This window comes from Hyalella azteca, unplaced genomic scaffold (genome assembly GCF_000764305.2).
Source record: "Hyalella azteca isolate HAZT.00-mixed unplaced genomic scaffold, Hazt_2.0.2 contig7054, whole genome shotgun sequence".
Classification (NCBI taxonomy): domain Eukaryota; kingdom Metazoa; phylum Arthropoda; class Malacostraca; order Amphipoda; family Hyalellidae; genus Hyalella; species Hyalella azteca.
The window spans coordinates 62,019-87,457 of NW_025937189.1; the positions used below are offsets into that span (position 1 = coordinate 62,019).

At 40.5% G+C, this 25,439-nt stretch overlaps 1 protein-coding gene across 1 annotated transcript in view; it reads left to right on the forward strand.

Annotated features, from left to right (window-relative positions):
- The first annotated feature begins 6,466 nt into the window (after window positions 1-6,466).
- Window positions 6,467-25,439, forward strand: part of LOC108668718 — a 28,263-nt gene continuing 9,290 nt past the window's right edge. Inside the window, exons 1-18 of the mRNA XM_018155962.2 lie at window positions 6,467-6,582; window positions 7,609-7,716; window positions 8,673-8,832; window positions 10,077-10,275; window positions 10,554-10,662; window positions 11,436-11,581; window positions 11,917-12,112; window positions 12,463-12,600; window positions 12,945-13,072; window positions 15,407-15,564; window positions 16,087-16,209; window positions 16,649-16,850; window positions 17,267-17,425; window positions 18,086-18,350; window positions 18,570-18,982; window positions 19,847-19,955; window positions 24,199-24,495; window positions 25,121-25,424. Of these exons, the coding sequence (XP_018011451.1) occupies window positions 6,574-6,582; window positions 7,609-7,716; window positions 8,673-8,832; window positions 10,077-10,275; window positions 10,554-10,662; window positions 11,436-11,581; window positions 11,917-12,112; window positions 12,463-12,600; window positions 12,945-13,072; window positions 15,407-15,564; window positions 16,087-16,209; window positions 16,649-16,850; window positions 17,267-17,425; window positions 18,086-18,350; window positions 18,570-18,982; window positions 19,847-19,955; window positions 24,199-24,495; window positions 25,121-25,424 (3,223 nt within the window). The 5' untranslated portion in view covers window positions 6,467-6,573. The remainder of the gene's footprint in view (window positions 6,583-7,608; window positions 7,717-8,672; window positions 8,833-10,076; window positions 10,276-10,553; window positions 10,663-11,435; window positions 11,582-11,916; window positions 12,113-12,462; window positions 12,601-12,944; window positions 13,073-15,406; window positions 15,565-16,086; window positions 16,210-16,648; window positions 16,851-17,266; window positions 17,426-18,085; window positions 18,351-18,569; window positions 18,983-19,846; window positions 19,956-24,198; window positions 24,496-25,120; window positions 25,425-25,439) is intronic.

Below are 25,439 nucleotides of genomic sequence, written 5' to 3' on the forward strand. Positions count from 1 at the left end.
TGGCTTAAGCAAACACGAGCATGTCCGCGATGTGCGAGATAGACCCATGCCTATATGGCCGATGGTCGAACAGAGTAGGCCTAAGCGAGCACAACTGCACCACGTGCGCGACACAAGTTTTCCATAGATCCCATTCTTCGTTGGTGATAAGAGTAATCGTTAAAATCAATTTAATTTTCAAATCAAGACTACGAAGGGGAGATGAGGCCTTTAATATCAAATAATATCCGAATAATCCGATTAAAAGTAGTTGATAGAATATTAATTTATATTATAACGTCTGCATTTCGTCCGAGTTCCCTACGAGATGGAAAAATCTGTAATTAACGCGAATACTCACCCCTCTTTAATTTCTTTTCCTGATATCTCCGCTCGAATTCCATAGATTCAACAAATTTTTGATCAACCTGTTTGATTTTGATCCCCATATTATGGGGCTTTCCCTTACTATACATCGATATTTGTTCGGCGTACTATCAATGAACTGCACACTTAATAACAGGATGGCCAAAAAGTACCAAGATTGGAGCAGAAAGGTGCGTGTTCAATCTCAGCTCTGTCAGCCTCTGTGCGATAATTTCTGATCAGAATCGGCGAGGAGGCTGGGCGATTAAGCACAGCAGAATTGTAGCAGTGAGTTGCGAGTTTGTGATCGCAACAAGCTGTGGATGTTCTGCGATGCTAAGAATTTGCGGCCTAATAAACGCTGAAACCGCTATTATTACAAGCACCAACCGGACATCCAAACACCACGACCACTGCATACGCACTGACCATTCTTGAAAGCAAGCACCCGTCCAGATGATTGGCATGACGCAGTCAAGTCTCAACTTCTCAAGCAGTTTATGACTGCTCAGTAGTTAGTTCAGTGGACGGGGTTAAGATATGAGCTCAAGTTAGCTACATCAGTCATTAGGGTTTATCTTCATATCAGAGCGGAAACAAATTAGAGCACATTGGATAGAACTTCATCTTAGTTAAAATGAGATAAGTTACTGGCCACAAGGCCATGGGCTTGAGAACAACTCCCAATATTTGTTTCTTTTCTAAATAATAAGCAACTGAGGTTTATGTTTATTTGTATAGTTATCAACAAAAAAGTAGATTTAGTCTTATAACGAGGGGGGGACCCAAAAAATGAAAATCGGACTGTCTTTTAATTTATATATGTATCCCAAAACTTCTTTTATAGTTTGATGGAGTGAACTCCAAGTCACATGGGACAGTTCCGCATTTTCGTCAATACTTCTGCGCCAATTTTCAATGATGTGGCCCCTAATTTTCCAACATTTTCTTCCGTGCGGTGGAACGACTACCCGAGCGAGGCTGGTCATCAATTGGGGGTGCAGCCGTGCTCCACAAATTTTACTCCTAAATAAGCCATGGAGCCAACGCTCACTCAACATGCAATAACTTTACAGCCACAGAGATAGATACCGCAGTCTTTGCTGGAACACCGTAATCGGCACCAGTGATACACTGGTTAAAGATAACAGCGCATGCTGTTCATGCTCGCTCAGCATGCTCGCTCATAAGCAGGCAGTTCTGCATCCGGCCTCACCTACTGCGGCCTAACATCTTCTGGCCTAACCTATTCACGCTACTCCGACTCACAACCTTCTTGCAGCCAATAACTGCCTCTACTTTCGCACTTGCCTCTCCTCTCTATCATCCAGCAGCCAATGAGAGGTTAGGTACTTAGGTTAGGTCCGCTCAGGTTCGTTTTGCGTGGTGAAATGTTCCAACTTGTGTAGGTTAGGCGACAAGAGGTTAGGCGGGGCCGCGGGAATAGGTTTGGCCAGATGCAGTACGACCATGCACGCTTGGGCATGCTTACGATGTGGCTGTAGATATACGGCCGTACGGCGTTTTGGCTTCAAAAGCTAGACTTCATAGGCTGCTATTCCCCCAGCGTTCTTACCCACGGAAAGGAAGGTGATTAAAGTGTAAAATTGGGCAAACTGGCCTCCGGCATGCGCCCCGTCAGTAGCATATGCACTTGCTGGATGCGGTGCTACCAAAACTTCGTCCACCACACAGGCAGGCAGTTTTTTTTTTTGCACTACCATCGTATGTTTTTCCAAACACATGAGCTTTAAGACCTACTTACAATCAATTTAAGACAGAATGAGTCTTTTATTATTAGTATGTATTTATATTATTAAGTTTACTATTTACGTACCTGATCGATCTTCTATTATCATTTATCTTTATTTAAAATTGATTCAAAGAAAATCCCAAGTTTCAAATATGATTCTAAATATGACTGAACATTGGTAAACTGATACGAGAATTTCCAAACGGTGCAAGCAAATATAGCATTCAAACTTGCTGTTTAACGAATGATACCCGTCAAACGTGCATTTCTTTAGTCGACAAGTTCAATGAACTTGTGATCGGTTTGAAGCGCAACATTTTAAAATCTCTTATTCAGTTATTACTTTTAAACTCCGTTTTTCTATTTGCTGGCAAGTTCTATTGTCAAAATTGACAGTTTTGGTAGGGGTCTTACATTTTGGCCCTACATTTGCTAATATTTTTATGAGTTTCCTCGAGGCTATATGGCTGGCCAATTATCCTCTTTATTTTAAGCCTATTATCGATAACCGATATGTCAATGACAGATTTTTAATTTTCAAACATCCCTATCGTATCGGTCATTTTAGCGCATTTCCTCATTTATGGAAAAAATGCACTATTGTGCATTTTTTGCAAATGCAGGCCATGTCCGTCTGTCCGTGATCTCAAGTTTTCGTCGACGAGAAAATGCGCTCTCTGTCACTCACTGCAGTGAGTATACTGACTACTGAGTTATATATTTTTTAATTATCTTTATGTAAAACTTCAAGCATATCAAATTTACCATGGGTGGGGCTTCAATCCAACAATAGCTTATCTTTTCTCGATTGCAATGTTATAAAATCGAATGGCCTTTTTCAGAGATCTATTTACCGAAAATCGACGTTTACCGGCGTAAGCATTAACTTTTTTAGTGTTCGTTCTTTCCGTATCAAATTAAATGGAATGCGGCGGAACAACCGCGGCTTCCAAATTTGCTCTACTTTCCATGCTATGAATTTGAATATTTGTGCAGTATCATTTCACTAAATGGATTTCCGTCACTATTGATGTCGATGCAAAATTCTTGTCTAGGCAATATGCTGAGGTTTTTCCCGAGCGTGACGATAGGAATAGTGTGTTCTTTTCCATACTTTGGCACCACATCCGAGATTATGACAAAGGAATTGAAAGTTCTATTCGCTAAATACCTCCGGATTGTAAATCTTCATGCATAGCTAGTGAATAATTTTAAAATCAGCTCATTTTTCAAGTGCAAAGATATTTCTCTCCCTGTTCTTATTCGTCGTCCCTAGTTTATCAATATAGTTGTGCGCAGTGTGCATCTGCGTATGTCGGTAGGACATCACGTAATTATTACACCACTTCTCTTTAACTTCACTTCTTGTTTGTCTGTTTGTCTGTCTGCTACAAATCTTGTAATCGAAATTTAACACACTTTTACTTATCCTATCTATATCAAATTTTCCACACTTGCGTAAAGTTGGATACAATGCATGAATCAGATGGCAAAATAAATCATTTTAGGAATAAATTTTTCTTATAATAAAAAAAACTGAAAAATAATTTCGTCAGCTACAAATCTTATAAATGATATTTGACACACTTTTACCTGTCCAATTGATCTGAAACTTTGCACACTTGTGTGAAGTTGGAGGCAATGCATGAATCAATTAACAGAATAAATAATTTAAAATTTTTTTTAAATATTAAACGGATAGAAAAATTATTTTTTCATATTCGAAAATAAAATTAGAAATTCATTGTACATCTGTAACATTGGAAACACTGCATTCTTTAGAAGTGTTGTCTTAAAAAAGTAATTTTTAAACGTATATTATTTTTATATGTACTAGGCTGGCAGAGCATAGAGGAAGGAGTTATAGAACATGAAACTAACTTGCGCATACTGCCGAGTTTGTTCAGCCGTACTGCCATTCAGCCGTACGCATTCATGCCGAGCAATGCATGCAATGTCCCGGTGTCCAATAGTGATTTTAAAGTTTTAGCTTTCACAACCGGTGTTTCTGATCTTCGAATTTTAGAATCATTGTATATTTTAACACGTTTTTAATACGTTTTTAACACGTTTTTCTTAGCTTAGCTTCGCGTTTGTTTGTTTGTTGTTAACATTGACAACAAAAATTAGCCCACTTTTGATTGTTCTAGAGATCTGAAATTCGGCATGCAGGCTATTTTCGCCTAACAATTTCAGATACAATCATAAAAACTAGTAATTAGAGACCGAAATTAGTTTAATTGAGTAAAGTATATATATAGTATATATATACATATATATAGTATGACGTGCGGGCGCTGACGTTATAGACGAGCAGGCGCTAACGCTGCGTATCATCGATACGTACGTACTAAAAAGTAGAAAATAAAATACTTAAAAAAACTTAAAAAAAACATGTCTTTCTTGTGGACTAAAAAGTAGAAAATAAATTATGGTTCGCCCCAAAAAACGTGGGTCGGGCTGTACGTTCACCATCAAATATCCAAAATTCGTGTGTTGGGTGCTTTTCGCTTTAATCATAAATCTGCCCGACACACGTTTTTTGGGGCGAGCCATAATTTATTTTCTACTTTATAGTCAACAAGAAAAACGTGTTTTTTTTTAAATTTTTCTTTTTAAAGTATTTTATTTAAACAGGGGGTCAGTTTTAAATGCCGCTTTCATTTGATATCCTCTCGTAATTGTAAATAGATCATTCTTTATGTTCATGTTTACTAATATTTATATATTTTTTCTCTTCTAGATTTAGGCTCAAATTTTCTCCATTTTAGGTGAATTGTTTGAATGCGAATATCATATTACTAATTGTTGGTATCTGTGCCCTAGGTTTTGTACTGACGATGGGGCTGGACTCCGAAACGTTTTCTCTAATAACAAATGTTGAACTTTATGGCTATTACCTTTGCTTTTGAATTTTTGGTAAATTTGCAATTTAAGCACGTTAGTGATCTTAATACTCAATACAATTCAATCGTTTATCGTAGGTTTCGTAGGTGTGGAGGAATACTTTACTTGTGGAGGAATTAAGCAACAACCAAGTTTATGGTGCAGCTGACTTACAAACGTAATGGCACAGCTGAACTACAAACGATAAAAAAATGACATGAAAACAGTAACACAATAAAACGAGTTGATTAGTGATTCGTAATAAATCGTTAGCCTATTTGTGCATTCAGCAGATGGACTGAGTTAAAAGTAAAAATATTTACATAATTAGAGAGCAAGACGTTTATACGTCAATCGTTTCAACCAAAGATATCAATCATCTCATTCCTACCACAAACTAATCCTACAGTAAATAGCACACTATGTGAAAGTTTTTCGCGCACAATTTTACCTTAATTTCACGTGCCTATCTTTTTGGTTTGCTACAGAACATTAGAGTAGTTCACTACAACATAACTCAAGTTTAGTTTGAAGATACTTAATAATCTCTGGAGATATCGGAAATGTCATCAGTATTATAGCAAAAGAAACGCTCGTTAAAATTTCAATGCTTTTTGGCTAAGGGTTTCAAATATTTTAAAATGACCAAATATTTTGATTGTAATTTAAATTTCCAGATGAAGTTTATTTCTCGAGTGGAATTTTTATTCTTATTCTATCTGGAATATGAGCTCTTCAACCCACATCTAGATAGAAAATATTTAGATGTAAATAAAGAAAAGATCTACTGTGTACTAGAAATAATTTTTCAGAATGGAACAGGGTCGCAATGGGTCGAACGACTGTTGGAAATCAACTTGTCATGACTTGCGTAGCGAAAGGAGTCACGAGGCATTGCATGGTGATGATCAAATCAGATAGATTGGTGAAGAATTTCAACGTTTAATAAATCTGCGTTCTGTAAATTTTCACCATCCTCTGTCCTATCTTGAGGCCAACTGCCATGAACGTTGTCTTATTTGTGTTTCAGCGGCCAATCACGATCCACAATTCTCGCAGTGGCCAGAGCGCGAAAACATGGTGAGTCATAACACACACTAGAGGTCGCTGCTCTTCATGACAAGCTTATAATTTTTTCATAACATGTATATAAATGAAAGAATAGACCAAAATAACCAGACTTTTGATATATAATTCATATTTTTGGTAAATTATAGTACATTATTATGAACGCAAAATTCAACAGCGCGCCATCAGGCTTATTGCTAGCAAATTGACATATTAGCAAGTACATTCTACATGCATTATTTCAATAGAAATAAAAATATTCACGTTAAATCTTTGGAAATTATGGTGAAATATAATTGAAGTTTTTGGCATAACTGTCTGTCATCTAAGAACAGAATAGTGCTATGTATGTTTGAGGTGCTGGCGATGCAATGCCTTTTGAGATCGAGTTTCCTCAGTATGCCACTAGCGGTGAAGGGTGTCAGTGATGTGAGCGTGTAGTTATATGAAATATCTAATATGTAGTTTTATTGCTTGACCACTCTTTATTTTAGAGACATCAGCTTAATATTTACTTCAAAATGATGCAGGTCAGTATTTTTAAACAAAAAAGTTTGAATTTTATTAAGTCTGAATGAAGTTAATGCGCAGTGAAACCCGTTACGTGTTGAACCATGGAAGGCTGAGCCATTTTGCAAGCAAGCTCTTTCTTTGCTGCTTTTGACAGGAATGACGGTATTAAGGTATCGTCTGTAATTTTTAGATGATGTCGCAGATACCAGTGCTTACTGGCATAGCCTTACGACGACTTCTCGACTTTGCTTTGTTCCTAATCCTATCCATACGTCGTCACCTGGACAATGGAATCGTATTCGATAGTTTTAAACTCTGCAAACTATTTGTGAAAATAGTATTCTAGTTAGCATTTTTATAATATATTTATGTATTTATCAAGCCACATGGCATTATAACTGCGAAAAAGACTGTTGTAGCCTAACTTATTTCAACTTGCTATACAAACGTTTGTCAATTGTCGTCGCCATGTTGTTTGTGAACTGTGAACTCAGCTTTTGACGGTTTTGCCAGTAAAACATGGCTTTGTAAAACCAAAAGAAAGTAGAAAAGTTGTTGACGGTACTGTTGAGGTTATGATGGAGTTTTTTGGTTGGTGCTTGTAAAACGTCAATTATATCCACTAAGTTTTCAAATGTCTGAATTGATATGCTCTGTTGCTACCTAATTTTTTTCAGCAAATGCATAAAGCATTTTTTTTGTCTGAAGCATGGGCTTCAAGTTTCATCCTTCCCCTTCTAAAAGTTAAACTGAAAGCTATAGCCTATTATTATATATGCTTCTAGTTGGTGCTGTGTTTTGAAATGAAAGCTGAATCAAATGTGAGATAGCTAATTATGAATACAATAAAGAAAATTTAAAGCTTTGATAATGATATAGTAGACAAGTTATTTATGATGCTATTTTGTTTCATGCCTTTTGTGGCCAACATGTGATTTAACATCCCAGTGGCAATCCTACTTATAATTAAGTAATTAATAAACACTGATGTTAATTAATTACTCAATCTTTGTATGGTTTCTAATGTGATTTATAATTTACAGGCAGAAGATCCTCCTTTTCTCAGTGTTGGTACTGAAGTCTCAGCCAAATACAAAGGAGCTTTTTGTGAAGCCAAGGTTCACAAAGTTGAGAAATGTGTTAAAATAAAGGTATGTGCTCTTCCATTTCAATTATATATATTTTACTGTAGTTGGAGTGTGAAACAATGCATTGTAATTTATCATACTATTGATCTGGCTGGCAATGCTATATATAGCTGAGGAGAAATATTTAACCCATATCAAAAGGGTTAAATTTTTCTCCTGAGCTGCCAAAATTTGGGATCAATCTGTAATATTGAGCAATTGAAATTTTTGTTGGAACAGAATGTTTAACTGGTGATTTTTGTAAATTGCATGTAAAACTGTATTGTTTCAATTCAGCAATTAAAATTTATTTAAGGATGCTGGGTCAAGTTAAATTCCCCACAGTTTCTGCCCAAGTATCTACCTAGCTTGTCTTATATATGCTCCTGAAAAAAAACTGGCTGAAAAAACTCGGTCAAAGGAAATGAAACAAAAAGAATTTTTCATGGAACCTGTTGCTGCTGCTATATTATTTTATAATTTGTTTGAAATCTCTGCACTTGAATGAATGATAATGTTGATCACTTGATACATGTAAAATGTAGCGCATCTCTGGTTACACATTTTTTTTTTTTTCATATGAACACAAATCGATGATGGCATCAGTGTAGTTTAATTAATACTTGTTTTCATTAAATATTTCAATTAAATAAAAATCATGTTTCAAAATTATTTTGGTATAAGTAAAATAAATTTATACTATCCTCTACTTTTTTTTAATATATCCAATCAATTTTTTGGTCATTTAGCACACTGAGCACTTTGATTATTTTATTTATTGACTTTGATTATTTACAAAGAAAGTATTTATTTTCAATTTTTATCAAAATGTTCATTTTTTATAGCAGATACAGCCAATCATTTGATTGTGCAAGATGATACATGTTTCAAGCAAAATTATAAATCATTCTCAAATAAATAAGTTTTCGATGATGGAACTCACAATCATTGCATATACTAAAATGTTTTTTTTTTCTCAGGTTACATACAAAGGTGGCCTGGGGAGCCATGTGGTGTCAGACGAGCAAGTTAAAGGACTGCTCAAAGTAGGGAGCTCTGTGAAGGCAATGCATCCTGATCGAGCCAACCATCAAGATGCTACCATTGCCAAGATACAGGATTGCAGTCAGTACACTGTTGGTGAGTGTTGGCAGTTTTTTTCTTTTTCAAAGATATGTGTGGATTTTTTAATTATTTAAAAATATATTACTTTTAGGAGGTTAAATCATGTTACGGTCATGGGATGTCCAGATAAATACCTAAAGATTTGATATATTTTAAGGCTGTGGGAGACATGCCAACTTTTCTTATCAAATATATTACCAAGAGACATGTGGCTTACCAATGCAAGAGTCTCACCTGAGGTTCTCATAGGTACCCCTAGTTCCAGCCAGGAGTTAGAATGAAAATTCTACTTTCATCAAATCCTATGCAAGTTCAGAGGTCCAGCTCGTGCAATTTCTTCCCTGTTGCTAACAATGCATTCTCTGGGATGATTCATGCACCTGTTGCTACACAAATAAGGATCATAGTAGTCCCAATATATTTAATCTCTACAGTATTGCTCTATCTGTCATGTCCACTTATTTCTATCTGCAATATGTTGTTACTTCAGAAATAGGAGTAATGTTAATTTTATCCATCAACCATGAAATCCAAGTTTTCAAATAAGTTAACTTGATACAATTTACTGATGAGTTCATGAATTTAATTTCATAGTTCATACCTATGTTCTAAAGCTGAGATATACTATTCTATTAAAATGAAGAAAGATTAAAACCACAAAACATATAATGCTAATACATACCAATAGCCACTTAACTAGACTAGAAGTTTGTTTTGGGAATATCTATTTCTTTCATTTTCAAATGAAATGATTTTAACATCGTTTACTTCTTGATGGTTGAAGCATTAGTCCATATTTTTGTGTGGGTCATTCATTTAGGAAGCTAATCAATAAATGCGTGTGCTTAAATAAGCAAGAGTTCTATATAGCTTGTTGATTCATTTGACTGGTGTTGGGTCATGCAGGGTCTCTCATGGTCATGGAGACTCATGGTCACAGAGACTCGTAGTCACAGAGACTTAATTACCACTGAGACTCATGGCCACTGAGACTTATGGTCACAGAGGGTCTCTAGTTTCATTTAAGAGGCTTGTGGCCTCTGAGATACGATTCTCAGTTTAGGTACCGTACCTTCTAGAAGTGAGACGTTGGGTCTGAGACTTTAGGTCTCAGCTTTAGGTACGATTCTCAAGGTAGTATTTTTAATGATTGATATTCCAATCAATGTGAGGATGGTGAAAACATTTATTTGTAAAAGAAACCAGAAGATAAGAGAGAATTTTTTAATTATGAATGCTGACTGTGATAATTTTCTCAGTGTTTGATGACGGGGACATCACAACTTTGCGGCGCACTTCCCTCTGCCTGAAGAGCGGCCGGCACTTTGCTGAGAGTGAGAGTCTGGACCAACTGCCCCTGACGCACCCTGAACACTTTGGCAGCCCCGTGGTGGGCGGTGGAGGCCTGGGCAGGAGAGGTGTCGCTCGACGCCACAAATCTGGTGGTGGTCGCCACAAGTACGTTGCTGTAGGGGACATCCGAGATTGTACTGTTTGTGGAGTCTTCTTTAGCTTTGCAATGGAATGCCTGAAGTCGCATGGGCTGTTGCTCTAAAAAATTGTTAGTGCAACCTTTTTAGTGCAAAAACCTTTTGCAAATAAAGCATACATTAATTCCTTCTATTATCTTTATGCAGAACCACTCTGTATAAAAGAACTTCTAATGCATTTAATCCACTGCTGTGTGACATTAATGTACTGTATATTTTTTTAATGAATATTTAAATTTTTTGCAGCACAAGTGGCGGGTCAGGTTCAGACAGTAGCGCGTCGTCTGGAGAAGAAGAAGACGTCCACAAGACGCACTGTGCGCGTAGGGAGGAGTGGGAACAGGATATCAGCAAGGTAGATGTCAGCTTAGAAGGCTCTCTTTGTTAAGCTTAGTTTTGTTGTTCATCGTTAGTAAAACTACTGGTAATAGTGTAGTTTATTGTTGAACAAATTTGATGATAGTAAATAATAAATAATCGGGCAGACTTCCTTGAAAGGCCAATGGTGTAAAATGTCTGATGTACGGTATTGCAATATTGAAGTCTCCCAAGTCAGCATGTGCATTTCTGCATGCATTGCCTGCTTGGAAGATCTCTATTTGTAAGACTGATCTAGGAATTACAATGGATAGCAATACAATGTATCGAACAATATTTACTGTTGCATAGTTTCTTAATATTATTGTGCATCTCCTTGCTGCCAAATATCAAGGTTAAAGTATTTATATACAACCTAACCTAACCATACATTTTCAATGGCAAGTTTTATACCTCAACAAAGTCTCAAAATATTATGTAATATAATTTTTTACATTGGATCGTCTTGAAATATGACAAAATATATGCATTTATGAAGAATTTTATCTACGATTTACTGTTGCAAATTGTGATCCTATCATTATTGTAATTTAGTAATTAATTTATGTATTGGTTCATATTGGATAAAAGCTGAGTATTTTGTCTGTGAGTGATGTATGAGTAAGTCATTCCCCCATAGTATAATGCGCTGCTATGTGGCTTTAATTTTCTCTAGATTTTTAAGAATTCACTTTAATATTCATGACGTGACGTGGATGTAGAATCCTTATTGTATGCATATGTTTAGTAATTTCCTATTTGAATGACCAGGTCGTGTGTGTCGAGGCTTGTGACAACAAGAAGAAGCAGCGCGACAATTGGTTCCCTGGGCTGGTGGTCGCCCCCACTGCCCAGGACACGGTTAGGATCGACACCCGCAAAGACTTCCTCGTCAGGAGCTTCCAAGATGGCAGATAGTGAGTTGTTGTGAAATGATTCATTTGTTGTGACCCAGTATGTTGGATTGTTTCATGTTTTTTATGTGAAATATCATTCTGGTTTTAAAAGGCTGATGAAAGTCACGTCACTGACGGCGGACATTTGGACCTGTATGATTTATTGATAATCACCGGTTATTTGAAAGAGCCAGAGTTGTCCATAATCATATATTAACATTTTTTATATTTTTCCCAAAAGACCTCAGGCTAATTGCGCACAATTTTTTCGATTTAGGCACTACAATATTGTACTGAGCTAATGGAGTACGAGAAAATAAAGTAACTAATGTGAGGAATACATATTTCGTTTTCAGCTACACGGTGCCTAAGAAGGAGGCGACGACGTTCACCAAAGAGATAGGAGCTAAAGTCACTCTAGGGAGCCTGAAGGCTGCCGTGGACAAGGCCATGGAGTACCTGAACACGGACGTGTTGCCCCCACACTGGGACCGCGACGTGCTCTTTGGCATGGACATCTCTGAACAAGATACTGACGGCACCGAGTCCGATGTCAGTCACTGAATAAACTTTTCAAATCTTTGCTCCGGATGAAGTGTTCTAAGTTTTGTTTACGCTTATTTGTTGGTGCCTGAATATTTTTCAATTTCACCCTTGTTGCGAGTTACGAGATTCGATAAGAGTTCCTTTACCCAATATTCGGTTTATGTATGTATTATTGGTTCATTCACATTTTTGGGTTTAACTACCAAACTCTTGGAGCAAATTTATGGCTATCTGTTAACCTTAGGAACGCATTTGCTGGGACTTGTCATTTATAATATCTCATTCTAAATAATTGTGAGGATTCTATTGCGTTGAACCGGTTTTTGTCTTGAAAATAATTGGTTAAAAATGTGCAGGAATCTGACGACGAGCCTCGCGAGGAGAAAGATCATTTCGTGGCTCAGCTTTACAAGTTCATGGAGGATTGTGGGACGCCTATCAACAAGGGCCCTACTATCGCCAACAGAGACCTCGATCTTTACAGACTGTTTAAGGTCAGTCAAATATCTCACTATTTCAATCCTTTGATAATATATATGCAAATTTGTGTATCCTTATGGTCTGTTTTCTCAATAAAGTTATTTGTATGAATGATACCTTTGATAATAGTTTTTGCGATGTCAAAATCATCTGATGCTTACAATCATTTTATATTCATAGTCTGACATTTTATATGAAATTGACTATTGTGACGAATAATTATTTCAAGATAATTTCCTAAACAAAATGATATGTTTTTCATTTTTTCATGCGGCATTATTATTTATGTCACGTGAAAAATTTATAAACAGATCGTTCAGGAAATTCCCTTAGTATAACTATTATTTTGTTTATGCAGATTGTGCAGAAGCTGGGTGGCTTTAACCGAGTTTTAAATCAGAATCAACTGAAGGTGGTTGCTCACAAAATGAACCTCAGCTCATTGGGGTCACAAGGTCCTAATCTCATCAAATCCGCGTACAAGAGGTGAGTTCATTTTTTTCTCACCCTGTAAGTATTATTTCTAAACGCTTCGTCCCTTGTTTTTATCGCCATCGTAACCTGATAGAGAAAGACAACATTCTTAAGCCCTCTGAGATTCTTGGTGTATTTTGTATCAGGTTTCTGTAACGGTGTTATCACTAAATTTTTGTTTTTTACATGACATTTTATTTTTACAGTACATGATAGCTCCTTTTATTCCCTTATGTTTTACTCCTTATTCATTTTTCCATGTTTTGTTCTATTGTGACTAATTTATTAGTTAGGTTCCTTAGGCTGAATGTGCCTCCCTCAATTTGTTTGTCTGCTGTAGTCGAATTAAGGGGACCGACTACCCTCCGGAAAAACTTCTACAGTTATTATCCGATCATCATGAAACTTCACATACATACGTAAAATGTAAAAAAAAAATAACATTTTGCTCGTATGAATTTTTCGAAAAAATTGACAGAAAACGTGAAATTCATAGAAAACGGCTAAAAATGGGTACTTTAGAAAATCTATCTCCTCCTACAAATATCATCCTACAACATCGAGACACATCATTCGGTTCGTAAGGAGCATACCTATAGATTTGATGATCATTTTTCTCATTTTCCCCTTAGTTTTTTTTATGCGCGTTTTATCCAATTTTTCTCATTTTTTCTCATTTTTCCCCCTCCCCCCCCCTTCTCCCCCATATAAAAAACGAACCAGACAGAAATTCAAAAAAATGATCATTAGTTCTATAGGTATGGTCTTTACAAATCGAATGGTATATGTCTCATTGCTGTAGCTTGGAATGCACTAAATTTACGGGGAAGGTGAAACTAAGAGTCGAAACAGTGCACCAGTTTATTGAAAGATAGAGTTCTTTGGCAAGTTCCAAGGTCCCTGACTCAGACTCCGCTCCAGGCACCCTCCACCTTAAGCGCCACTTCACGTCTTAAACTAAAGGCCATCAGTGCGCAGATCGTTCCTCACCACTTCTCGGCTCCCCCATAGCCAACCACCTAGTCAAGTGACAAGCCAGGCCAAGCGCTGCGTTGTAGAAGGCTGCGCTGCTTTGCGTGTGTGCTATGCGCTCAGGACACGGAGAGAAATGCCATGAGAAACGCAAGCCTAACGTGCGAGCTAGCCCCCCAGACAAAACTGCTACGCTGCCATAGGCCGTGCTGTGCAGACCGATAGGTCTGGTCTGAGATGAGTGACGTCTAGGAATCTACTGGCCAGTAATCAGTTACTAACCTACTATGGGCGCGATTACAACATTCAAGCGTATGCTGTATTCACGGCGTGGGAGTGCTTTTGGAATTTTAATCTTTACAAGATCATTGGTATTAATATACAAGTTTTTAAATTGCACAGCAATTTTGTACATGGAAACTGTAGGAGGAGATAGGTTTGCCGTGCGACCAATCGGAGGTTTTCAGGACGCCCAAAAAACTGCCGGGCGGCACGTAAAATGACGTAAAAGAGTCGTAACGTCGCCAACATACCGCAAACAAGCCTTAAAACTAAGTGAGGAAGGCATAGAGCGAGTGGCTGCACACCTTTCACCTCGCTGTCATGATGGGCACTGAAAGACCTGGCTGCATCTGGCAGTATATCAAGTCACGCCCCGTAATTAATGCCTTAGGAATTTGTTAAGGCCGCATCCCACCGCCCCCGTTCCATGGGGCGTGGTGAACGTAAAAATGGAGGTAGAAAGATGATTCTGCCACCAATGGAATCGTCAGAAAGTAAGCTTTTAGATGAGTATGAGCACCGGATAATGCCATGATTGGCCGCTTTACGTCAGACGTTCCTTTTTAGTGTGTCCACCCTTCTAATTAATCCCATAGGCTTTAGTTAAGGGCTCTAAAAACTCCCTCCCTTCGGAGGGCTGTTACGTAGAGGGATGATTCTGGTACGGTTGGATGCGTCAAAAACTAAGCTTTAAGATGAGCTCAAAAACCGGAAAACGCCAAAATTGAAAATTTTAAGGTAGTCGGTCCCCTTAACGTCCATGGATTCTCCCTTCCATGGCTGTGGGATCAATTTCCTTTAATATGAATAGGCCTAATTTTATGATATTGGTTTGCCTTAGGAGTTGAGGTTAATTTCCTCGCATTTGTTTGTCTGTTACCATAAAACTGATTTCCTTGTGTATGTCCGCAGCAGCGATGGATATGTAGTTTCTTCCTTTCTTCATCAAGGGAAAATTCTTACCTGCATTGCATTGTTAAATGTGCCATTCTCAGTCTTGCCCCCATTTATTCTTTTTCTTAGTTGATTGCCTCTGAAGTATATCGCCCCAACTGCCCACGCTATGTGTTTATCCTCGTGCCCTGTGCGCAGGTACCTGCACAGCTTTGAGGACTTCTACCGCAAGTTGGGCTGTACGATGGTGAGCAGCCCTCGCCGCATGGCGCCCTCGCGCCCACGCTCGGGGGGCCGCTCCCTCATACGCGACTGCGACAGGGTCGACAAAAGCCCTCACTCTGTCCACGGACTTGGTAAGCCCATAGGCTTCAAAAGCCATCCAATCTGTCAATGTTGCCAGATTTTGTGACTAACGGCTAAGGTTTTTTCATCATTTGCACTTTCAAAACCATTTTATTACTACACTTCTCTTTAACTTCACTTCTTGTTTGTTTATTTGTCTGCTACAAATCTTATAATCGATATTTGAAACACACTTCTACCTGTCCAATTGATCTGAAATTTTGCACACTTCCGTAAGGTCGAAAACAATGCTTGAATCTATGGGCAGAATAAAAAATTGTTTAAATTAATTTTTTTAACATTAAAAAAAATTTTTTTTATTTAAAAATAAAATTAGAAATTCATTGTACGTGTGTAACATCGGAGACACTGGCCTCTTTAGAAGTGTCTTTAAAAAGTAATTTTTAAACGCAGATTTTTGTAAATTATAATTAAAAAGAACGAATTTATATAGTTCTTCATAGAATATTTAAATTTTGAATCTAACTTTGCATATAGTTTTCCCTACTGATGTACCTATTGTTCATACCCAGGAGCGAACAGCCCCGCCAGATCAGGGTCGGCAAGCGCGTCCCCGACGCGGTCAGCTGCAGGCGCCGCGTCAGGGGAGGTTCAGCCCTCACAGCCTTCGCAGCCTCAGCCCTCCAGCATCGCTGGTGGGATGTCTAGTCTTGTTAGGTTCTCTGTTCTAAATATTCTTTTCGTCATGAGAACTATTACGGTCCGAAATTAACCTTGAAAGTTTTATAAGTTGGGATTTGGGAAAGAAATTGTTTTTACTGCGTTCTTTGACACTGGATCTTTAAATAATCACTGATGTAGATGGAGTAGAATAGAATAGTGCTAATGTTGATGCAGCTGCTTATTCTGTAAAGTACAAAGGTAATGTTGGTGCTATTGCTTGTGCTGTGGAGTACATGAGAATGTCGCAGTTGCTTGTGCTGTAAAGTACATGCTAATGTCGCAGTTGCTTGTGCTGTAAAGTACATGCTGATGGTGCTCGAACACATCGAGGCACCTGCAATTATAAGTATTACGTTCCTGCCAAAGTTTAAGCAGTTCCATGTACGAGGTTTGAATGAGTCATGTACGTAGGCACCATCATACGCGGCGGCAACGGCACCCCTAGAAGCGGTGTCAAAGGGCGCCCCCCCAGTCGGCGGGGGGCGCTTCGGGACACCAGCAAGAAAAGTGGAGGTGGTGGTGGTGATGACGACGACGATGGCGACGATGAGGAGGAAGAAGATGATGAGCCTGAGACAGTCTCAACCACTCCCAAGGATATCAGAACGTACAGGTGTGCTGTGCTCACTGTACGCATATGTGCATATCCCTTCTATCCGAAATCATTTCTGTCCTTATCTACATGGTTATTTTTTCGTTCGTCTGCCTTTTTTAGAAAACGCTGGCAATGGCGCCGATACTCTCGATCTGTTGAGACGATTTTCAATGTTTTCTTTGATTACATATTGCTTCGCTTGCAGTCGCGAGAACTAGAATTATGGGCATATTACGCTTTCCTTAATAACTTTGCTGAATTCAAATTTTATAGTCCATTGATATTTCCATGTGCGAAGCTTCAGAGATGACAACTTGCTTTATTTTTGACTCAAAACATTGACATTGTCTATATCATTTTTGACATTGACTCTAGAGCCCGTTGTTGTATATCATTACTATGATTAAGGTTAATGTTTTTGTTCAAATCTTCAGCCGCATTACTCGGCAAGAAGCTGGCCGAGCTCCAGACGTTGCCGCCAACACTGCAGCCGGGACGCCGCCGTCTTCTGTAGCCTCCACTGCTGGCCTAACAGCTGCTGCTGCATCCAAACAGCGCGGCCAAAAAGATGCTCTATTCTATTCTCCTGCTCGGTATTTATATTTCAGCCTCTCCTATATCTAACATATACTATAGTTACGAAATTTTTCTATATCAACTGTGCATTGAAATTCAGTTCCTTGGTCTAAATGCATGTCATTGCTTCCATACCTGGCATTAACGTAAATTTTCGTAGTAGTAGTAGTAGTATAATGGTTTGCTAGCGCTTCAGCTATCAAGCTATTTCGCACCGAAGGTCAAAATATAGCATCGCCAAAGAGGCGGAAGGTCTCAATTATTCAAAATCTCAAGTTTTCGTCCTGTCTGATCATTGCTCAGACCAACCTACTTTAGACGTGCATACTGCTCATATTATTATCTATTATCCGATCTAATTATTGATAATTGAACGAGCTACCTTGATGATCATTGATCAGCAAACCACCTGCCTTGATGATCATTGATCAGCAAACCACCTGCCTTGGTGATCATTGATCAGCAAACCACCTGCCTTGGTGATCATTAATCAGCAAACCACCTGCCTTTGTGATCATTGATCAGCAAACCACCTGCCTTAGTGATCATTGATCAGCAAACCAAAAGGAGGAGTTCTCTGATCTAAATATTTCTCTGGTGATCATTGATCATCACCTTCCTTGGTTTTCTTGGTTTTATTACCTCGCACGCCATATCATCTTTGCCTCCTATTTCAGATCGAGCGTAGCCAAGTTGGGCAGAGGTACACCTGGCAGATCTGAAACACCCACGGATAGCCGTGCAGTGGCTGCTGTTGGCACGAGTGTCACGACAAAGCCTGACGCTGCCAAGGACCTCCAAGACGCGGCGTCCAGCGAAATGCGCACGCGGTCCAGTGCACGAGGCGAGTCTGACACCGGCAAGGAGGGTAGGGCTAAAGGAGACGAGCCTGACTCCGAGGATGACGAAGAGTGCAACGAGACTGAACTTGACAGCAAGACGGTGAGCATTTAATTTTTAAATGTCGTTTTTATTTAATGAATTTTAGATTAGGCTGTGAATCCTTAGTCTTTATATTCATATAGTTCCTGACGAACATCTAAACATAATTTAGATGTTCGTATAGAAGTGAAAGTATTTGTTGATATTCCTAAAAGTCGTTAAATACCCGAAAGAAAAACTTTGTACTTACATATGACTCATGCGTGTGGTCGTGCGCAGAGGCGTTCTAGAGCCTCCCGCCAACGAGAGGGTAGTCGGGAACTGTCCGCTCCGCCGTCCTCTCCTTCGGTCGGCAACTTGCGCAAGTCTGTGGTGGTTTCCTCTTCAAATTCTCGCAAGAAACTGACTGCTTCATCACTAGGCACCTCCCTGGATCTTGACAACGACTCTGACAGCCAAGACAACGAGTCATGTCACAGTTCAGCGAGCGGAGGAGGCAGTTTTGGTGAGAACGGGTCAGGAAAAAGGCGCGGTGGGGGCGCGTGCCGCGGCTCCGGTAGGACAAGAGGCGGGGCGAGCAGCACTAAAGGCTCGAACGGCTCCGCGCGGTCTGCTGACGAGAGCGACAAGGCAAAGAAGGGGCGCAAGAAGAGGCTTGAAGCCAACATTCTCATGGACGCCGAAGTTCAAGGGTTAGTTTAGTGTTGTCAATCAACATTGTTTATCTTATTTGTTGAGTTTTTTTTTATGAGTGAAAATATGAAATGATTTCCTGTGTGTTTGGTTATTAATTTGAATCATCCGCCTGCATCCAGAGAATTTTTTTTCATTGTGCAAATATTTTGATAATTAAGTATTATGAGGTATATTTGAATATCATGGATCAATGTTTTATGAATTGTATTGTTTTCGTGACAAAAAAAATTGAACATCGTAGGCGTTTTTATAAGAATTAAGATGAGGGTCGTTCTCAAGCGTCAACGGGTAGAACAACGCCGAATGCGTAAGGCTCTTCCTTACAAATTAGATGTCAAGTGTCACTCAGACCATCACTCTTATCTCAACAAGAAGTGTGCCTGCTTCGTTTATTTCAACTGTTTCTTTGCACGCAGTTCACAGAGTTATCGCAGTTGAGATTCAAGAACCCATAAATACATTCGTAACACTCGTCATTCTCGTAGATCTTAAAATAGAAGCTGATCATTATTTTTTGATGTAATTTTCAGATCTCGGAAAGTATTTTAGCTCGTACTGTTCATTTAGTGGACACGTAACATCGATACTTTAGTGTTCCGTATATTTTATGTATAATAATTTTAACTACAATTGTCTTGCGATCTCGGGAATTGGCTATCGTCTTCTTGATTCTATATTAGAATAATGACCGTGACCAATTAATTACGAAACTATTAAATAGATATCGCCAGCAACAATTTATTTTTCATCTATATGTTTTAGTTCCTGAAAATTGTCCCGAGATTAATTTCAACAAGCGCTGCTCATTTAATCAGTAGATAGTGATTATTTAATGTTAAACTTTTTTATATTTTCCTCAGGGAAAGTAAGACTGGAATCCCGAGCAGCGTTCCCGTGAACGTTGGAGACAAGTTGCTGGTTCTCTACGGACCTAACTCGAAGCAGTCCAAAGTGACTTACGTTGCAAAGGTTAGTAGTTCCAAAGTGTAAGTACTTAAAGGCCGAAATATTCAACATTTACTTTTATAACCTTAAGAGACACTAATGCTAAGACTTCTGTTCGCCTATTGCTGAGCGCGGCATAGCAACCACAGCATTACGTTGGCCGAGGCTGACTGGAGTGAGCTATCGTGCATCTGGTTGCACCCTCCCTCTCATTCAACGTGCACACTTCCCTCCTACTCATTTTAAGATTTTATGTTCCTCTGTCTTTTCAATTGAATTTATTTTATAAAATAGCTAGAGGATGACCTATCGGTGGACGAAATGGCAGAAAGTCTCACAAACGCCCTTAGAGTGGCTGCAAGTACTGCAATCCCGCGCTCTAAAGGTGGAACTATCCTGCATCGTGTTCCATGGTGGGACGACGACTGCGCTCGCGCCAACCTGGACAGGAAGCGGGCCCTACGCCGGTTTCAACGCAGTGGTAACTTGGCCGATAAAATCGCATACCAGAGGTTCCGAGCCGTGGCCCAATATGTTAAGAATACAGCCCGGAAAATGTCATGGCAGAGATATATCTCATCCTTAAATGCAAATACTCCTATGTCCAAGATATGGCAGCGAGTCAAGAAGATGGCAGGAAAACCACCACACAAACAACCATGCGTGACGGTGAATGGTCCGATCACGGCGGATCCCCAGCTGGTGGCAACTGAGCTGGCGCGACATTTTGCGGATGTTAGTAGCGGACGCCACTATCCTGATCCATTCCGTGTTACCAGAGCCCAGCACGAACGACAGCCTATGGACTTCAGAACAGATCAGTGATCACAGCCTTCCGTACAATGATCCAATCACGTATCTGGAATTATACAGCGCATTACAACACTATAAAAAGAACACCAGCCCCGGACCAGACGGAATTCACTACAAAATGCTGAGAAAAATGAGAATAACAGCCCTTCTAACCCTGTACAATAAAATTTGGTTATCTCACGCATTTCCATCGCAATGGCGAACCGCCACAGTAATAGCCTTCCTCAAACCCAATAAACCGCCCCTGGAGCTATCCAGCTACCGCCCCATCGCGTTGACCAGCTGTATGGGGAAGGTACTGGAAAGAATTGTCAACAACCGACTCGTACAACATCTAGAAAGCCAAAATCTGATCTCCCCTACACAATACGGCTTCCGCCCCCTCAGAGGCACTACGGAAGCACTCGTTCGGCTCCAAAACCATATCATAAAGAGCAAAAAGGATGGAAAACACACAATTTGCGTATTTTTCGACATGAAAAAGGCCTACGATACAACCTGGCGACACGGAATACTGCAGTTCACCCATCAAGCCGGGATTAAAGGTAACCTGGCCCTGTACATCCAAGAATTTCTGCGCTACCGATCTTTCAGAGTGAGAGTGGGGGCTTCGCTCTCACCTCTATGCGTCCAGAACCAGGGTGTGCCGCAGGGAAGCGTGATCAGCTGCACGCTCTTCCTGATGGCCATAAACGGGATCAACTCCAGCCTTCCTCCCAACGTACAGTCCTCTCTATATGTCGACGATTTTATGATCTATGCGTCATCTCACTACCTACCCGCCCTCGCACGCCGTATTCAGACCGCCATAAACCGAGCCAGTCAGTGGGCCATGAACCACGGCTTTTCCTTTTCAAGTGAGAAAACCGTGGCCATGCACTTTAAACGAAACCGCTCTCAGGAACAACTCCCTCCATTGTTTTTTACAGGGTACTCAAATTGCCGTATCGCCCGTGGCTAAATTCCTTGGCATGACATGGGACTGCAGGATCTCTTGGGGGCCCCACCTGCGGGCTTTGAAGGGCAGCTGCCTCCGGAGGATGGACCTCATGAAGAACCTGTCCGGACAGTCGTGGGGATCGGACAGGCTGACCCTACTTCGCCTCTATAGAGCCATTATTAGAACAAAGATGGACTACGGATGTATTATCTACCAATACGCAAGAAAACAAACCCTTTCTGTACTCGACCCGGTCCACAACGCCGCCATCAGGACATGTACCGGAGCATTCAGAACATCCCCCACTATTAGCCTCTATGCAGAGAGCGGCGAGCCTCCTCTCTGTCTCCGCCGAATACAGCTCACACTCCAGATGATAGCCCGCCTCAAGCAACTACCTCTATCCCCAACATGGCGCAGCGTTATAACTGAAGACCGACCAAATATTTTCCCGTACAATATCCCGTCATCCGAAGACTATGAAACACTGCTTGCAACAACGCAGGCTCATGTACTAGAAGTCATACCAGTCACATTTGAGGATACCCCTACATGGCGCATCCCAATCAACACATTCTGCCCGGACCAAAACTACCCACTGAAGCAAAGGACACACCCAACCGAGATGAGAAACATCTTTCTCCACCATGCATCCACAAAGCATGCAAACTCCACGCATATTTACACCGACGGCTCTAAGACGAACGGCGCAGTGGGATGTGCAGCTGCGGCCGGCGCCGCGGTGGTGTCAAGGAGACTCAGTTCGAGCTCGTCAATCTTCACCGCCGAGCTGGTCGGTGTCAGCTGTGCCCTCAACCTAATAGATCAACTGCCCGGAGACGACTTTACAATATTTGTAGACTCCAAAAGTGTGGTATAGGCTCTGAGAGTCTATAATAGCAGGCACCCCATCGTCTGGGAGATCCTAACCGGGCTGGTGCGCCTGGCTGGGGCGGGGAGAGCGGTGAGCGTCTCCTGGGTGCCCGGACACGTGGGGGTGCGAGGCAACGAAAGGGCGGATGAGGCGGCGGTAAACGCCGCCTCCTCGGACCAGGTGATCCATAGTGAGCAGGTCCCTTGCCGGGACCATTACCCCATCATCAAGGCAAGTATCCGCCATATCTGGCTGGAACAGTGGCTGAATGTGAGGGGGAACAAACTAAGAACAATTAAGGACTGTGTACAAGCGTGGACCTCATCATACCAGAAATCCCGGAAGATGGAGGTAGCGCTGTGCAGACTAAGGATCGGCCACACGCGCCTCACTCACAGGTACCTGATCGAACGCCGTCCAATGCCGTATTGCAATGACTGTTTGGTACCCCTGACGGTCTTGCATGTTATGACGGAATGCCCGAGCCACAGTGATACCCGGCAAAACTACTACCCCAACACCACTGCTCTCAGCCCAAATGAAATGCTGTCTAGGATGCTGAGGGAAGTTCCCCGAAGCACCTTTAGAACTGACAACCTTAGACAATACCTAATCGAGTGTAACCTGCTGCCAGATATCTAGCACGGCACCTTGACAGAGGTCAGAAAAGACCCACACCTCTGACAAGACGTCGTATTCGTGTCATCATATTACTGGTTGAGATGAAATAGCAGAAGACGGATAGAACCTGCGCCTTGGAAATGAAGAAGCATACACCCTAGACCAGATGGATCAGGCTACGAGCCTGAAACCAACGAAGAAGCCTGCTGACCCTGCAAAACGAATATTGGACCTTCGGCGCGAAATAGACGACACTGATCTGAAGCGCTAGAAACCTCTCCCTACTACTACTACTACTCATCATGTTTGTTTTCCATTGTTTCATCAGCAATGTTTAAAATTGTCTTGTGCGTAAATTATTCAATTATCAAATTTCATAAGTATTTTATTCTGTCTTAAAAATGTAAATGAAAAGCTGGATTAGCATAAAAAGTTGTAAAGGGTTTCTCATATGCGAATGGACAAGGAAATTAGTGAAAGAACTGCCCAGGGTAGCCTGTTTAGGGCTCACAGCTGTGGAGGAGAATCTTAAATATGCTTCCATATTTCAAAATTACTCCTAAACGGCTCGGCGAGCCTGAATGCTTTGTTCTCGTGAAATTATTATAAATAGTCGAATGCAATATTCCTGAGTCACTTTATTTTTTCATGACTTTTTTTTCTTTTTCCACCTGTAAAATTTTTGTTCTTAATTCATGAAGTTTTCTAGTGTTTTGCTTATTAACTTAAAAATTTTATCTCAGTCGAGTTTCTTGTTTATATTTGCGATTAATATTAGGGCTTTATTGTTGACGTTATTGTCCGTAAGTGATTGTATGTTTTTAGCACATTTCCTCATCTATGGAAAAAATGCACTATTGTGCTCCCCATGTCCATTTGTCTGTCTGTCTGTCCGAGACTTCACGTTTTCGTCGACGAGAAAATGCGCTCTCTGTCACTCACTGCAGTGAGTACTGGGTTATATTTTTCATATATTGTGATGTCGGTTTGCTCTCTTGTGACCTGTGCTGCCTGGACAGGTGGTGGAGATCAGCACGGAGGACATGCTAAGCAGCAACGGCGACAGCTGCGGCAGCCTTGGCGCAGTGGGCAGCGCGACTAAGGACGCGTTACTGGACACTAGCAGCGTGGACAACCTCATGTACTTCGTGCACTACCAGGGCTGGAACTCCCGCTATGATGAGTGGATCAGACGTAACCGCATCGCCAAGAACACCAGCTATTGTCCCGTCAGTAACGCCACTCCCAATAACGTCGCTAATAAACTAAAGAATGTTCTTCCCAACTCTTCACCTAGCAATGCTAAAAAAGAATTGGTGAGTAAATTGTGTAGTAATTACGCTCACTCTTGGGTCATCTTTATTCACTGATATCTTTTTTCTCGTATGTAATGTAATTTTAATATCTCTTAAATTTAATCCCTTGTATTAATCAAGGGAAGAATTATGTAGTACTATACATAAATATGTGTCGAGTACAAAACTTCTGGTCTGCAAACCTTCATATCTAAACAACTCTTAGTCTCAAATTTATCACCTTAAATTGACATAAAATAGTTTGTTACCTTAAAGTTCTTCAAACCTTTTTTACCCATTTGATCTCAACCCATACGGTATCCTTGAAATTTATTGATTTAATTGAAATGTTTTGATTGATGTGTCATAATTATATTTTCATTTTGCCTTCCAAAAACTTGGCAACTTTGATCGATATCGACTCTTTGAAGGTCGCATTGCTTTAAAATTTTGTGATTTTAGTGATCTCCACTAAAATGTACCGACGTCTATTTTCTCTAGTTATTATTATTCTGAAATGTTATCACAAATAATCTGTATTCTATATAAAAGCAATTCTCTGTAGATGAACTACAGCGAGTCAGTTGTAAAGTTGTCCAAGGAAAACGCCAAACAATTTTCATGAACACAAATAACTTCTCGATAGGTGAACTCCTGTGCGCCAGTGGCACAACCGCCCAGCAACATGAAGCCCTCGTGCCCTGCCAAGACATCAGCTCCTCCTGCCAACACCAAAGGCAGGACGAACAAGAGCGGCGCGAGTGAGAGTCGCTCGAGCGCGGCAGACGACGACACCGATGGCTCGGGTAAGGGGGGCGTTGGCACCCGCTCCAAGGCTGGAGGCGACCGTCAGGTGTCACTGCCCCCCGACGACAAGGGGGGAGGGGTCAGGGAGGAAGGCAGACGACGCAGTGCTCGCAGAAGTTTGCTTCCTGCTAACCACAATGCCGGTATGTTCTTGATTA